At 31.2% G+C, this 16,468-nt stretch overlaps 4 protein-coding genes and 1 pseudogene across 16 annotated transcripts in view; 2 read left to right on the top strand and 3 right to left on the bottom strand.

The window, feature by feature from the left end:
- Positions 1-1,231, top strand: part of LOC141449852 (ABC transporter G family member 23-like) — a 59,489-nt gene extending 58,258 nt beyond the window's left edge. Inside the window, exon 17 of the mRNA XM_074119713.1 lies at positions 17-1,231. Within this exon, the coding sequence (XP_073975814.1) occupies positions 17-246 (230 nt within the window). The 3' untranslated portion in view covers positions 247-1,231. The remainder of the gene's footprint in view (positions 1-16) is intronic.
- LOC141449857 (ATP-sensitive inward rectifier potassium channel 12-like) lies at positions 376-5,152 on the bottom strand. 3 transcript variants are annotated; one of them, XM_074119727.1, is made up of 7 exons: positions 4,910-5,057; positions 4,646-4,759; positions 4,335-4,574; positions 3,986-4,216; positions 3,305-3,490; positions 2,999-3,220; positions 376-2,081 (listed from the first exon to the last, which is right to left on the bottom strand). In XM_074119727.1, exons 1-7 carry the CDS (start codon positions 4,912-4,914, stop codon positions 1,964-1,966), a joined length of 1,116 nt encoding a protein of 371 aa, XP_073975828.1. In that variant the 5' UTR covers positions 4,915-5,057; the 3' UTR covers positions 376-1,963. The 3 variants fall into 3 exon arrangements, with proteins under 3 accessions (XP_073975828.1, XP_073975827.1, XP_073975829.1); XM_074119726.1 differs by lacking the exon at positions 4,910-5,057 and adding an exon at positions 4,840-4,902; XM_074119728.1 differs by lacking the exon at positions 4,335-4,574 and having other exon boundaries at positions 4,910-5,152.
- A 228-nt stretch (positions 5,153-5,380) lies between these two features.
- The window catches only part of LOC141449855 (ATP-sensitive inward rectifier potassium channel 11-like), a 94,683-nt gene continuing 83,595 nt past the window's right edge, over positions 5,381-16,468 (bottom strand). For 3 of the 7 annotated variants that reach the window (XM_074119722.1, XM_074119721.1, XM_074119720.1), the window contains exons 2-8: positions 7,784-7,846; positions 7,504-7,620; positions 7,180-7,419; positions 6,601-6,831; positions 6,238-6,423; positions 5,936-6,157; positions 5,381-5,711 (exon numbers count right to left, since the gene is read on the bottom strand). In XM_074119722.1, the coding sequence (XP_073975823.1) occupies positions 5,516-5,711; positions 5,936-6,157; positions 6,238-6,423; positions 6,601-6,831; positions 7,180-7,419; positions 7,504-7,620; positions 7,784-7,803 (1,212 nt within the window). In that variant the 5' untranslated portion in view covers positions 7,804-7,846 and the 3' untranslated portion in view covers positions 5,381-5,515. Of the gene's footprint in view, positions 5,712-5,935; positions 6,158-6,237; positions 6,424-6,600; positions 6,832-7,179; positions 7,420-7,503; positions 7,621-7,750; positions 8,151-12,599; positions 12,738-16,468 lie in introns of those variants that run through there. The other 4 variants (XM_074119717.1, XM_074119725.1, XM_074119723.1 and 1 more) reach the window with 4 other exon arrangements.
- LOC141449851 (protein strawberry notch homolog 1 pseudogene) lies at positions 8,662-12,538 on the bottom strand (annotated as a pseudogene).
- LOC141449860 (frequenin-2) overlaps positions 12,869-16,468 on the top strand; it is a 242,879-nt gene continuing 239,279 nt past the window's right edge. For 2 of the 5 annotated variants that reach the window (XM_074119740.1, XM_074119739.1), the window contains exon 1: positions 12,869-13,086. The gene's annotated coding sequence lies outside the window, so the exon portion shown is untranslated. The remainder of the gene's footprint in view (positions 13,087-16,468) is intronic. The other 3 variants (XM_074119738.1, XM_074119737.1, XM_074119742.1) reach the window with 2 other exon arrangements.

Genomic DNA, 16,468 nt, shown 5'->3' with positions numbered 1-16,468 from the left:
ATTTTTGAATTTTTAGGTATGGTCTGGCCATTTGAAGGTATGCACTATCTTTTGCGAGCGGTAGGTTGGTTTCTACCGCTTACATTAACAACAGATGCATTCCGTTCTATTTCGGCACGTTCTTGGGGCTTAAAACATCCAGCCGTATATTCAGGATTTCTTTCTGCAATAGGTTGGAGTGCATTTTTTTGTATTACTACATACTGGATTATTAGACTAAAAAATGGACTTAGAACTAAAACCTAGTGTACAAAAGTGTAAATAGATTTATTTTTAATAACTTATTGTTTATATATTTTCCAAGTTCAGCGTATAGCGGCAATCAATCGTTATGTACAAAATTAAATGAATCTAAAAATAATGATAATTTATGAATGTAAATACATAATATTAAGACTGTTTGAGGTTTTGCACAATATTAAATAATGATTCTTCAGTTTCATGTTATGTACAGTTATTTTATTCATATATATTTCTAAAACTAATTAAAAATCACAGTAATATCTATAGAGAGATGCATTATCTTCCAACAATTTCCTAAGCTGAAGCAACATACCTTCAAATAATTAAAATATAATAATCAAATATTTTTCTCTCTATCTTGTGGAATTATATCATTTTTGGAGTGTAACAGTTTATAAGTTAACTTGTCATCTTTTTTGAATTTCGCGTCTTCAAATTATCTTGTTAAACAATCTGATTTATTGTCTAAACTATTTAAAATCAATTCTTTGTTTTAAAAATGGTACAGAAATTTTGGAACATGGAGAAACGTTCATGGTGAACATTCATGATATTTTATATTCATTGGATAGATGTATATGTGAATAAATTAAGGTTAAACAAGCAAACGAATTAAACGAACGCGTTTGATGATTTAATTTTGTTGTAATGAGATAATATTATCTCTGGTCACAATATTACTGACCATAACTTCTATCTTGAAGGTAATTAAATACAAAAGGGTCCTTTTATGGATCTGGCAGTTATCTTATTGTTGGTAAAGTGTAAATAATTTTGTGTGCCTTGCTTTGTAAATTTAAATGTTCTGTGAAACTGACAAGAATTTCCTATACTATTAACGTTTGTATTTAAGGGTGCCTAGCACTTTTAGAATGTGCCCATATTTTATTTCCTGAATCCTGTTTGTTCTAAATACCATTTTATTCTAACTTTCCTAAAAAAAGTATTGGAGTATGTATTTGATAGCAAATATATGTAAATGCGGAAAGTTTATTTTTATATATATCCTACTGTCTTGCCAAGTACCAACATTCATCTTGTATCCAGCATGGACATATCTAATAACAAACAAAATGGATTTGAGACTAAATCGAATGCACTATGACATCTTGTACTTTTTCAAGTACATCTGCGTAAACAACAGGATTATTAAAAATCGAAATTTAAAGTAACAAGAAACAAATTACTGTTCAAACTCGTTGATAGTTACATCCGAAAGTTAACGATTTTAACCAAATAAGAAGAGTTCAAAATGTTTGTTTTGATGTTTGAACGGTTGAAAATTCATTGAACGGTTAATTTGTTTCTGTGTAATATTGAAAACAACGTGATTAGTATTAATTGTTAATCCTAATAATTATTGAAAAAAAATTATTTAAATTTAATTAAGATTAATATAATAATCTCCCATCTATCTTTTTCGGATGCACTCAAACAATTTCTACCTAAGAGTGTCCTGCGTTGTACTTGTCGATAATGTATCACAAACTGTCATTAATCAGAACCTGCTGATGATAAGAGCCACAAACTGTAGGCTGACCTCAAAATAAAGCTGTTTAACGAAGGAATATTCTATATTTTCCAGCTTAGTTTTCGGATTTCTTCTAAAATTAATAATAAGTAACTTTTAAGTGTAAATTAAGAACACCTATTTAAGATTCCACTTCGCTCAGTAATATAAGAATTAGACTAAAAATTAATTATTTATTTATTTTTTTTATTAAGATTCACTTTTTAGTCTTGAAATTTCAGTGAATCGTCTTGCACTACACTTAGTAGTATCTACTGGTTCAGTGCAGTTAAACAGGCCATAATCTGCCTCCAGCCCGTCGTCACAACTATGAAACAAAAAAATAATTTCAGCGACAATTTCTAAATTTTATACAAAAATTACAATGGAAACTGTTTGATCTTGTTATAGAATTAGTTCATTGATTATACTAAAGAATATTCAAAAATATCTAATTCCCTATGATTTTTTAGGCTATTTTCTGAAATTAGAAATAAACGGAGTAAACCCTACATATAAACGGAGCAATTATTTGCAATTATTTCAGAACAGATATTATCCTCTACTCAAGAACTTAAATTGCTTTAATAACGAATTTTGTATCCAGATTCAAGAGCGCTTTCTCATCAAAACCAACGATTAATGCTATTCACTATTTTATGAAAACGTAGGTATTTTCATCAGTTAGTTGGTTTTTCGTGGTTATAAGGTCATTTTTAAAAAAAAGAAGACAAGAAAAACGTAATTTCCTTCTTTTGTTAGTGACAAGTTTTAATGTTAATGTTAATTTTAAAATGAAGAAAACTTATTACTTTTTTTTTGTTAATTTTACTGCACAAACCACCAGAACTCTCTTTATGATGTAATGAAAATAACAAACAACTTCGAAGTCCGAAGTTAACTAGCTCGAAACTTCGAACCAATAAAATCTTTCTTAAATTGCGCTTCTTGGTTACAGACAACTGTTAAACCGTGTATTGTAACAATAGCTAAGCTGTCAATAAAATCATCTATTTTGCAATTAGCTTATTTTACTCTAGAAGAAATTGTGGTTTATAAATTTATAGTTTTTTTCTTTTCTAACAAATTCTTAAATTTTGATTAGGATTTATAAAGTTCTCGTAGTGTTCCAATTGCCTTGAGATTTAATACAATTTTATATTAAAGGCGAATACTCCTTTACTATTAAGGAAAATAAAAGTTTAAAAGAATCTGTTTTCTCAATGTAATTTTTCTTAAAATTACCTTGTTATTATGTTTCTAAATCTATGGCCCCACAGAATTTCATTAGGTGTATAAGAACATCTTGCTTCAGTTAGTCTTCCGGTGGTATCAGTTGTGCAAACTAATGTGGTAACTACTTCAAATTTTGTTGAATGAATATCTTCAGGCGACATGTTATAAAAGGGACTATCAATGTCTATTTTATGTACAACTGTTACTGGCCATAATAAGAATATGTCTTCTCTGAAGAAAATTGAATTAAAGTTAGAAAAAAAAAAAAAAAATACCTCCTATATATTGCTAAAATTTCAATTTCATTAAACTCACCCGCCTTCATCTACTGAAACTTTAAGTTTCTTTTGATGATGCAACAAGATTTCACCTTCTGTAGATACTGCATGCTGCAGAAACCATGCCCGTATTTTACAATCAATAACGTGAGATTTTCTTTCATCGCCCAAACGAAACATTAAACAAAGAGCTCCATCTCGGCAACATATTACTGCTTTTTCACTAAAGTACAAATGAAAAAAAAAAAAATATTTCATATTTTTTTCCCACACTTGTAGACTCAGTATTGCAGTAGGAGACATTTTATGAAGGATTCGAAATAAAGTTCTATTTAACCGTTTAACAGTTAATTTTTATGTTTTAATTAACGTCAGTTTGGGAACATTTATTTTGGACTTTTGCAGATTATCATAAGTCGCAAGGGGATGTTTATAATGTAATGTTGCAACTCCCTTAGATTACCCAAAAATACTTTTTCTTAAAGTGTTAGAATTGAACTTTTTCAGTAAAATCAAATGCAATGAAACAAGAATTTTGGAGAAACTCTCTGCAATGTTCTTGAGAATAGCCGGAAAAATGTAGATGTAATATTATACACTGAGAATACAAACAATTAATTTGAGTGGCATGCCCCATTTAATTAACCTCAAGAAAACAAGATTATTACCCAATTTTTTAATTGTGAAGCATATTTTTCTTAGAAATCTGCAATAATACCTGAATAAAATAGCTTGTAGTCTTCCTTTTGGTCTACAAATTTTGGTGAAAACAAAGCCAATCATTACTGACTGAAATACTACTCCAAAAATACATTGAATTGTTAGAATAAAAACTGTTTCTGGACATTCAGTAGTGGGTGATCGGCTTCCATAACCTGTGGTATATTGTGATTCAACGGAAAATAGAAATGCAGATACAAGATTGTCCACAAGTGTAACACAGGGCTCTCTGAAATAAAGGAGAAAATCAAATTGCTATAAATAAATAATAAGCTACAAATTATTTTTAACGTATAACCATTGTTTTGTCAGTAATTAATGGCCATAACAAATATATTATCTATTACCCTTCATTTTTATAAGGAGATATTTTGAGATCGCCATGAGCATAAGCTACGAGCCACCAGAAAAGTGCAAATATAAACCATGAAATTACAAAACTGATAACGAGCATCAACAGTATGTTTCTCCATCTGGAATCTACCATGCTGGTGAAGAGATCTGTAGTGAAATGATTAATCCTAGCAGTCCTCCGTTTTTTCTTCATGTTGCAATGACCAGATCTCCTTACCGTCCTCAAAAGATTACTAGAAAGTTAAACTTGACTTGCTATAAAAGAACGATAAGAAAAAAAAAACTTGAAAAATAATAATCTCACGTTTTGGCAGAACTTCTCTTTTGCTCAATATTCATTAACTCTAATGTGTTAATGTCCTCTTGGGCGTCAATGCAATTAGTTGTTTCTGGAATACCATTGCTTTCGTTTATTAATCTGGAAAAAAAAAACAGCTCTTTATTTCCCACTCTAGTAACTGTGGATTTACAGATGGAATGTCGAGAAAAAAACATGACTTTGTTAAAAGAAGCTGAAGAGCATTTTGCGAAGGAAGCATTACGAGTATTGTATCAATCCAGTACTTACATCATATTCCTTAATTTCACGCAGTAAAGAAATAGATTCAGCAATGTTACTATGTAAAGAAGGATTATGACATCTCAACCAGTTATCAAAGAGACTGAGTAAAATAAAGTAAAAAAAAAGATAAACCTGAAATTACTGTAAGATTTGAGATAAGTATATTTACTACATTTTTTTTATATAATATGATTAATACCTTAGTGTCAGTTATATAGCTTTACACTATTTAAGAGATTTGTGGTAAACATTTGGATGCCTTGCAGTATTAAGATTATTCAGCATTTACTTTTTTTTTTTCTTTATTTTTGTAAAACTAGAACATCATCTTTGAATAATAAACATTCCCTCAAAGAATAATTCATTGTTTTGATTCTGTAGATAATATTTTTATCAAGTTATTATTTTTAAAAATTTTCGTTAATCAATAACTGCCTAGAATAATAAAGGGAAAATAATCTTTAGAATACTAAGGAATTGAGTAAAACAATGCATGAAAAGGACCTAATTTTATTTTACAATACTATTTACAAAACAATATTTACAAGTTAGTATTTGAAAAATGTAAGAGAATTGAGAACTTTCTCCAATAGTTATTTACAAAACTCCACTTTACACTTCATCAGCTATATCAATCTTAATCTTCGGTGAATCTGAGTGAATGTTGAAAAAAGGAAATTTTTTTGAAGGAGTCAAAGGTGAATTACACTGTGACCAAGAATTTAATTGTCTGGAGCTGCATAAAGCAGTATCCACGGAAACTGTCTTATCAAACTGGGAGTAGTCCACTTGAACACCATCGCCCTCTCTGTGAAAAATCAATGGTTTCGTTTAATAAGTACTTTTTATTAAAACTCAATTCAAGTTTAAATTTTACAAACAAAAACAGAATATACACCCTTATAGATGAAAATACAAAATATATTTTGTATGAATCTCAGTACACATAAAAATGCTACAACAAAAGAAAACTTACAACTTAAACCAAAAGTACAAAGCAATAAAATACTAGAGAATTCAAAATTATATTACCTAGTTATTAAAGTTTTAAATCGATGACCCCACAATATTTCATTAGGTGTATAGGAACATCTAGCTTCTGCAGTTTGTCCAGTAGCTTCTGCAGTACATACAAGTGATACAACTATTTCAAATTTTGAATGAAAAAGATCCATAGCTGACAGATCATACAGAGGACTTCGGTAATCAATTCTGTGCACAACGGTTACTGGCCACAGAAGAAATATTTCTGAGCTATTAAAAAATAAAAAATAAGATAAAAATTAAGAACAAGAAAAAAATAAACATGTCAAAAAAATAAAAATATGAAGTACCCTGCATCATCAACAGATATATTTAATTTTTTCTGATAATTAACTAAAACTTCTCCTTCAGGTGAGACTCTATGTTGAAGAATCCATGCATGTATTTTACAGTCAATAACATGGGATTTTCTTTCATCTGCTAAACGAAACATCAGACAGAGGTTTCCATCACGAAGACAAATTACAGCCTTCTCACTGACAAATAGAATAACATTAATTAAAATATGGAGCTTTATGAAGTGAAGACAAAGTTCAGTTTGTTTTTTCTTTATGTTCTAAGATTAACTTTTATATTTATATGTGAATATAAAACATATTGAGTCACTAAAAATATTTTTAGGAATTACTCATTAGCACTAACATATTTTTTACCTGAACATAATAGCTTGACATCTCCCTTTTGGACGGGAAAGTTTAGCAAAAACAACTCCTACCATTACCGATTGATGAAGCATTCCGAAAATACCTTGGACACAAAGTAAGAACACAGCTTCAGGACATTCATCAGTAGGCGATCTTGTACCGTAGCCCGTGGTGTACTGAGTTTCAAGAGAAAATAAGAAAGCCGAAAGTAAATCATCCACTAGTGTTACACAGGGTTCTCTAAAATAATTTATGTGTTACTTGTTAGTAAATCATCAAGCCATAAATTATATTATTTTTAGGCAATGGCCGAAGAAACTTTTTTTGGAAAGCAATTCTTCATTATATCTCTGTAATGAGTACCATAAGAAACTCTTTAGAGGCGGAGATACATGTAGTTCTACAGTAGGAACTTTGTTTTATTTTATCTATGACTTTCTCTAGCCATTGCCGATAAAACCTTTTTATAATTAACTTTTAGTTGTACAGTAAAAAGAAAAACTGAACTCATTTATTTTACTTAGATATCACAATATAAACTTTCCTTTTTAATTAATGTAAACTACATACACAAATATAAAATATTACCCAGAACTTTTGTAGGGTGATGTATCCAAATCACCATGTGCATAAGCTATGACCCACCAAAGAAGTGCAAACAGGAACCATGTTGAAACAAAACTTAAACTGTAAATAAGAAGTATGTATCTCCATCGAGAATCCACCAGGCTAGTAAACATATCTGTGGCATAATGATTTAGATTAGCAGCCCTCCTTCTCTTTCTAATATTGCATAGCCCAGTTTTTCGCACAGATCTTTTGTATTCACTGAATGAAATGCGATAGTTAAAACCAATTTTTTTGTTTTGTTTTATTCTTATGTTATTTGCTAATGTAAAATATCGTACTTACTTTCTGATAAACGGTAGTCTACCGATGTCCTGACTTAAAAAGGGCATTTTGTAATCTGGTTCTAAAAATGAATCAATGCCTCTCTCTTCTTCACAACCACTTCTTATTGAACGTAAACTGGTAAATGTTAACAAACAAAAATATTTATGCATTTTAAATAAAGTGAAAAAACTGTGGTTATGAAATATAGTAATACTTAAAATATTAGGACAAAAAGCCTTTCCATATCTGCTCTCTGTGCACTTACCATAAGATTCGCTTAATCATACAGATAACTTACTCATTTTTGGATAAATCCATGGCATTTGTTCAACTTTTCTGCTACCAATAATTTCGGAAGGACCTAAAAATGCAAATATTCATTAAAGGACAACAAAAATAAAAAAAATTGGAAGTTAATAAGCTTCCTTATAACAGGCAGAAATCTAAGTAATTTTTAATTTCCAAATATCTAACATCCAAAAAAGTGCCTCATTCAGCAATCCTTCACTGGGGTTTTGGTTTGAGAGTAAATGCTTCTTTTTTAAAGCACTTTAGAAAACAAATCAATCACTTTCTGAGTATATTTTACCTTTTCTAAGAATATGTTTAAAGAAATAATTGTGTTGATATGAAAATCAGCAACCCAATTTTCAACCATTTGAGTTTTTAAAATCTAATTTTTAATAAATATTTTTGTATTTTTAGTAATGCAATAAAATATTCCTATTTTTTAAAATAAATGATACAATATACTACAGCATTAATCTTAATTCAAGAACAAACATGATCTTAGTTTTTATTTCCAAAAGTTAGTTAGTATTAAATTAGTTAGTTACATAAATAAAATAAAAAGTGTAAACAACTATTTTCAACGACTTAAAAAGAAGAAGTCTTAAAGGGAAGATTTAAGAGATCTTTAAAATGTTTTATAACGCTAAAAACAATAATATTTATATGTATATTTTTTTATTTAATGCGATAATTCAATATAAGAAAGTATATGTTAATTTCTTAAACAAGTTCAGAAAACCAAATTAACTAAACAGAAATTATGTTTTGATAAAATTATCTCTCAAAACACACTCATATAATGGAAATATACATAATATATATACACATTTATAATAATGCAAGGAAGTCAGGAGAACATTTTTTATAAAAATATAATGCAGTAACTATAGTCGGAGACTGTTTATTGCAGTAAAATACATATTTAACGACGAAAGATTGTAAAAACTATGCTATGTTAGAAGTGTCTTGTTCTATATCTGTTTGCAACGCGGTTAAGTTCAATGTGAAGCTTTTCAACACAGGAAGACGGAACAAGAGTGCCAACTATTTTATCACCATCCTTAGTTTTAACTCTTACTACTTGTAATCGCGAACCATTATTGTTAGAAATGATAGATTCTAATGAATTCCATATAGATAAAACGGACCCAGACAAAATATAGTAAGTTTTATTTCTCAGTCCAACATCACATTCCTGTCCCAAATAGGTGCGGCTGCATATTCCATTCCAGTACATATGAGAACAGGTAAATAGTGATGCTTTGTAATGTGAAATCCACAAACGTTGGGCTTCATCCATTTCAGCAACATGATATTTTTTAAAAATATTTTTCAATGTTTCTTTTTTCAACTGCTGACCAACGTTAGGTCGGTATACCGTATAAACTTCTTCCCCGTCCACAGTGTATCTCTTATTTTTAATTTTTTTCTCCAGAATAGCTAAAATGATTTCTTTGTTATTGGTTTTCTCATGGAGTGAGTAGTAAAATCCATCTTTCGATCCATTGTAGTTTGACCACAAATTAAAAGCATCCTCCCAACTCATGCCTCTTTCAACACTTACTTTATGAAGTTCAGTAGTAACAGTACTATTTAATTCTTTTCTTTCGTAGCTAGAAACCATAATTCTTTTGGTACACTTATCTTCTGCAGCTACATCCAAAATACCCAAGTCATAATGGCCAAATTTCTTTGCTCTTTCTATTATTGCTTCCATGGTGTTTGTAAAATAATCAAAGATGGCATTCTGTAATTCCACATTTATGCCTAATATTCTATTTAAAAATTTGGCAAACGTTTTCCTATCACAATCTAAGGAAAAAACATCGGAATTGTTTTCAGATTGAGATATCATACCAACCTCAACTAATGCAAACAAGGCATCTTTAATAAAATTACCTTTGTAGTTAGCTGGGGGCGGAATTATTGGTTTTTCAAGGCCACTAATACTTTTCAGAGTCAATTCAACAGCGGCTCTCCCGTAATTATTGTCAATATTGTATTTCGATAAATCTCTTGCCTCTGTAGCACGTCGGTCTCCTTGTGTCAAAGCTCCAAGACTTTCAAGTCTTTTTGCAACTACAGAAGCAAATCGGCGCTCTCCGCCTAATTCTGATATAAGCAGAACATATTCAGGAGCATTGGATTGATTGCTTCGATGTGTTCTTCCAAACTGCTGGATGGCTCTATCTGCACTCCAGGGTAGTTCTAAAGTAATATGTACTCTACATCTTTTATTCTTCGCACGCTTATCGCTGTGCAAAGAAATTCCAGAACTGGCAGCTTCAGAAATTATTGCTACATCTTTTTCTCCATCCATAAATCTTTGTTTTTCTTTCAAATTTAAAATCTCGAGTGGTACGTCATTAGCAGATCGAATTTCATATTTAAAGCTGCCATCACTATGTACAACTCTTCCTTTTCGACCAGTCATTTCTGCTACATTATCAGGACCGCCAAGCTCGTCAATTAATTCGTCAAGAGCGTTAGGTGGAAAACGTTTCCCAAGATTTTCAATTTTCTTAAGTAACTCCTGCTTTAGCGTGGTTAACTTAACAAGAAGATTCTTTCCAGATGTGTTAGTTTTATGGTAGTGAGAACTGCAAAATTCAACGTCACTGTCACTGTCGCTAAGACCTTCAGATGTTTTTAATCTCAAAGAATTATTATTATCTGACAACTTAAGTTTTTTCCTTTTATTTGATGGACTAAAGTATTTATTGTGTGTTCCAAAACCCTCTTCTAACGCTTTACTTTCATGAACCTTACTAGTAACTGGAAAATGGTTTTCTACAAGAGACATTAGCACTCCGTGGGCAGTTGATACAAAATCAGATAATTCTCCATCATCCTTTTCTAGCTGAGATAATGTACGAGCCTCTCCAGTTGACTGTAATCCTATGACGACGCATTTACCACATTTTATAGCCTCTCTGGCAATTAGTACAGCATCTGCAACTTTAGCTGATATACACATATACCTGAAGAAACGTTGATGAGCAGACCAAAACTGGCCCCAAATATAAGTTCTTACAGATTTTTCAGCATTTGTAATGTCAACAGCTTCTTGAAATTTGTGGAAAACTTCATTCCATAACTTTGTAGCTTGATTGTACACATTTCTGAAAGGTTTAGAAAGTGCAACCTCGCATATTTTGAAAATAACTCCTTGAAAACTTAATTGCCTTGCAATATATAAGCCTCTAAGTTTCATTTCCATTGCAACTATTTCCATTGCACCTACACCTCTCTTCTGGAAAACATTTAGAAAAACATTGAAATCTGGATAAGGAGTGCCTGGGCCCCACAAGTTCAGCCTTACCATGTACGCCATGTTTCTAAGTTCTGTGGCACCAGTAGCGGATGCATATATAACCCTCGCAAGAGGAAGCTTCAGCTGTAATTGTAACACTTTTAAACCCGTCTTGGTTGCCCTACCTGAATTGAGAGGGCATAAATTTTTAGCTCGATGACATTCATCAAAAACTATAACACCATCGAATTTCGGACCACACCATTCAACTATCTGGTCCAAACGATTTTCAAATTCTGTTGTATGGCCAATGGTGTGAGCTATGAGCGTGCTATATGTACAGAATAATACACCTTTTTTCGCGTAACCATTTTCTGCCGAATTGATTTTAACATACTTCATTTTGTTTAAGTGGTGCACAGGAATTCGAGCTCCAATATCCTGGAGATCCCTCTCCGAATCATATTTTAAATCATTCATTATGGAAATCCAAATAGACTTTTTACGGTTTCGAAGGTAATTCTCATAAATTAGTCCCGCAATTGCTCTGCCTTTTCCAACACCGGCTCCGTCTCCAATCAGAAACCCAGCTCTCATACCATTGGAAAGAATAACTTCATGCTGCTGGCAAGCGTAAGTGATGGCCTCCAATTGCAAAGCTGAAAGCATTCCAGTAGAAATTACTGTTTTTGGAATTAACAGTTGGTACCAAACATCGACAGGTTCCACACTGGAAAGAGAAGTTGATTCTACAACTGGATCAGGATGTTTTATACCGATTTTTAGCTTGGAAGGCATGTAGTTCGCATATATCTCCGCAACTCCCATACCTTCTTCCTCAGTATTTTCACCCTCAGCAGACGGAAGAAATGCTGAAGATTTTGGAGAATGATGTTGAATTGACTGAAGCAACCCGGATACTGGATCATTTTGTAATAAACTAAAGTTAAGCTCTTGAGAAGAAAAAACTTTTTCTGGTTGATTAATACAGTGTAGAGCAAAATTATGAAGTTCTTGTTCTTGGCAGCTTTCTCCTAGATTTGAGACAAACTGATTTACACTTTTAAATTCCTTTAAATTTGCTAAAACAGGATATGCAATTTTATCACATGTTCGGTTGGTACATTTATTATCTGAGGTTATGAATGGTCTTTTTATTTGTTGCACTATATCAGATAAAAAACTTGAATTTTTTCCAGAAATAGGAGTCTGTGAATATGAAAATCTATTTGAATGAACATTACATAGTGATGAAGATAACGATCCCTTGACGTAATTTACTGTTGGTTTCGAAACTTGTTGCGGCCTTACAGTAGTTAAGGTAGCTAAATTTTTACCACCGCCAGGTACTTCTAAGAAATCTGGATCTTCAAAATCACTATCTGAATTATGATCACTTTCGAAAGACATTACAAATTTGTTTTTTATACAAAATATAGAAAAAAAAAACAGTCGGGGAGTGTTAATAACTCATCAACAAGAAATCTTTAAAGTTATAAAACACATGATTCATATTTTTATACTTAATTTCAGTTATACCAACATTAATAGTAGAAATCGACAAGTTTACCTTATTGTTGAATTCAAAATAGGAGATCTTCTTCATATGGTGGGGAAACACAATCTAGATTGATTGAGGAAACTTGAAATGAACGTTATTTCATATTTCTACTTGAACTAACATATGTACATTCTTTCTAAACTTAAAACACTATCAAGAATAAGTCGCTTTTGAGGATCCGCCAGCCGATTTAATGCGCAATTTATCGACTGCCAGTATCTTTTTAGAGCGTCCTCATACGGACAAAATAGAAGATTTCAAGGATACCCTAACCATACATCCAAGTAATTTTTAGTTGGAATGTTAGGTTAAGGTGATTCATTAGATTCTTTTGTTACACAATTTTAACTAATTATTTTATTTTAAATAAATCTGGTTGAGTTTAACTAAAAATTAGTGTTTTGTGTCAAACACCAACACCTACATATAAAAACAAGTTGAAGAGGCTTCCAAGCATTTAAAAGATTTTCACCAGAAATCCATTGCAATTTGATAAGTACATACATTGTTCTTTAAAAATTCTATTAATATCTGAAGTATCGAGAAGTCAGAATTATGTATCTTGATATTATTTACTCTTTTTTCTTTCACTTTGTTTTTTGAAGTACTTGTCATTTTCCTAAATTAGTTCTCCTTAAATAAAGGGCGAATAAAGTTAACTAATATAATCAGAAAAATTAAGAATAATGTTTCGACTAATTATATTTATTATAAATTTCTTCACTGTTTTATGCATCTGTGTTATCTGCTTCTAATTTGCTCGCTCACTTGAATATCCACTTTTCCTGTTTGCGTCAGATTTCAAAGACCATTTTCCACTCTACTCATTGAACAATATTTTATTTGTGGCTTCTCTCTTCAATTCCTTTCTTATTCAGATGTCTGGAAAATAGTTGTAACATACTCGTATAGTGCGATAAAACTACGATATTATTTATGAATTAAGTCACCCTAAAGTTAAAGTTGCACCAGCTTTTACCAACATTTTTGTGAAAAAATAAACATTCTCGTTTGGAAATCACTTAATTTGTTTAGAATCTTATAACGATATTAGGCTAAGAATTTGTGAAATGAGGAGTGTTTGCTCAATGTATTTTATAAGAGTTTAAGACGTTTTGAAAAAGAAAGCGCAAATAACTTTGATAGCTTGTAACTTAGCGATCAAAATTCCTCAAGAAGAATGATCACTGTGATTGAATTATTTAATCATTATTGATGTATTGAATTATTGATACTATGTGTCTACAACTTTTATTAGAGACATTTTTTTTCTAGAAAATTCGATTTAGGTACTGCTGCAGAGAGGTGGTTAGGTTTTCTTTTAAAATGCTATTTTAAGGAAATGCACAGTCCTGTTACAAAGTGAAAGTAAAGTGGCATTTCCGCCCAACCGATTTTTACAAATTAGGGAATTTTTCGTAAATATTTAATTGCAATTAATATTACACAATTGATGAATCCTGATTATTGTGCTTAAAAGACACTTTTGAGAGAAGTTTAAAACACTTCTTTCTCAGAACTGTCTTAAGAGTATTTCGCCTAATCCGATTATTTAGGTCACCTTAGTACAAAGAAAGTTTAATAAAATAAAAATAAAGTTTGATGGGGTTTTTCTTCAATTCTTTACAACTGAATTTCCTACCGTGCGTACATCCTGGTTTGTGAGTGGAAATCTGTTAACGATTAAATATTAAATCTAATTAAAGTAAATAATATTAAAGAACATGAACTACATACATTAAAAGAAGATAATTAAGGTTTACTATCACACAGTATGTAGGAGCAGACTTGCACCCTGTGAGAGAGAATATTATTTAGAAATTAAAAAAAAAACATTAAATTTACTAATGAGTGTACAGCAAGAGAAGATAAGGATTGATTTCAGTAATATGTTAATGAATTGACGTCAGAGTTGGTGCTTAGGGTTAGATTGCTGGTTGATAGCTTATCTGAGGTCAGAACGAAGTTAAAACCTCTTGTTAGATTGTTAGACAGGGGGTATTTGGTAGAGAAGTAATTTGCATTGAAGCAAGTAAAGATGGCCAAACCAGGTGTAAGATTACACCTGCAAGACTGTGTTTCACATATAATTCTAGTCAAACGGAGCAGATGTTAAATTGTATACCGCAGTTTGCAACGTGTTGGGTAGTAAATTAATAGTAAAATCTCACTTCTTTTTTTTTTTATGCACTTTTAGATGTACTTCAGAGGTATTCAGTTCCCTAATAACCGTAAAAAATCACTTTTTTCTGTAAAGTGTCTCAAATAAACGTGATACATCTTAGATGGGTAAATAGTATTCGAAATAAAAAGACGTTAGAGTTACTTAAGAAATAAGTAAAGGTGCACTATCATTGTATGGATTTCGACCAAAATAATAGTATGGAGACTTATTCTAACAGTTTTAAAACAGAATATCACCAAGTATAATCTTCCAGCACTTTTTGCCGTATGTTTTGTGCTTTCTTGCGTAAGCATTTTTTTTTTATAATTAATCAGAGGTTCTTAAATCGTATATTATATTCGATTATTATATTATGTAATTGAATAACTGCACCTTTGTAATTCTTCCGTAATGTACAAATATATGTATGTATTTGTTTTTTCATTTTCTTTCAAAGCCTTCGCTCTGAGAAGCACAGATGCAGCTGGATTCGAGCCTGGAATCTCCGCGTTGGAATCCATATACGCTAACAACTGATTAATTCTGTTCTTATAACCTTTTAAAATAATGATACTCTACAATTACTTCAATCTCCGAATGTTTAATTTAATTCATATTTAATTTTTTACTAAGGTTATGCAGTTTTTAAAACAGTACATTATGTTGGAATGTGCTCTCCTAGATGTGCTTATTATAGGATTTTCTTTGAAAACGGAGTACTAAGTTAAAAGGAAATTGTTGGAGCCGTTTTCGTTAAAAATTGATAAAACCATTCTGTAAAGTGCTGCATTCAGTAGAGGAATTCTCTTCGCTAAGTTACTGTGAGTTATATTACTATGGTGGGGTAGCAAGCCAATATAAAGGCAGAGCTTCCTGAGGTTTCTCGTTTTTAGGCCAAAGTGCAGGCACGCTCACGCATACTCACCATTATTGACTCGAAGGATCTCAAAAGGTATGAAACATGCGTTTGAAAGTTTGACATTATCAAATACTTACTTAGTAAGAAAAGTAAAATTGATCTGCGATGGAGGGTTTTTAAGTAAGTCGCTGAGAGCTAGCCGAGTGTTAATATACTACGATTTTCTTTTATTTATTAGCTGATTGAACGTATCAAATGGGCCGTTCCAATAACTTTAATTAGGATTATTTTATTGAATCTAACTCAGTGTATATATTTGATACTTAATTGGTGTTAATAAACATCATTATGATAGATACAGTACCACATAAATATAATTGAGGCGACAGTAGAGACTAGGCTAGTCCCAAGCTTATATTACTTAGTAGCACATCTGTGCTTGAGGCTTATGAAGCGAGCATATACCATATAACATCCTGCGCACTAATCGATCATTTCCATCCCTTTATCATCGGTTATATCCTACCACGTGAGCTTTATTTGAAGTGTGCCAAACCAATTTGATAAATACTGCTACATCAAAGAATCCATGATATCAATATACAGTATAAAACAAAGAAATATGAATGATTGATATATATATATATACGTAATCAATACATTAAGTTCAAACAGATTTGTGTGGATAGCATTACAGTTTTAAGATTTCCTGATAAGAACTCATTTGGTAAAAATTGGTAAAGTTCGCGGTTGTTTCCTCTTAAATGGGAGAAGAGAAAGTAGAAATAGATTAAAAAAAAAAAGAAAGTCTATAGATGTAAGAGATAAAATCAGATTGCCAGAGGAAGAAGGCAG

This window comes from Rhodnius prolixus, unplaced genomic scaffold (genome assembly GCF_049639745.1).
Source record: "Rhodnius prolixus isolate KJV_2025 unplaced genomic scaffold, Rpr scaffold_2, whole genome shotgun sequence".
NCBI lineage: Eukaryota > Metazoa > Arthropoda > Insecta > Hemiptera > Reduviidae > Rhodnius > Rhodnius prolixus.
Note: the sequence above shows the minus strand (reverse complement) of the source record. Positions and strands in the feature narration are given on the sequence as shown.

Coding starts and splice junctions, on each gene's coding strand:
- LOC141449857 (XM_074119726.1), bottom strand. CDS start 4,880: ATGCTTCCTTCGCAAAATGCTCTTCAGCTTCTTTTAACAAA. Junction 4,217..4,334: donor TCTCCTTATAAAAATGAAGG/GTAATAGATAAT, acceptor CCTTTATTTCAG/AGAGCCCTGTGTTACACTTG. Junction 3,221..3,304: donor GTTTCAGTAGATGAAGGCGG/GTGAGTTTAATG, acceptor AATTTTCTTCAG/AGAAGACATATTCTTATTAT.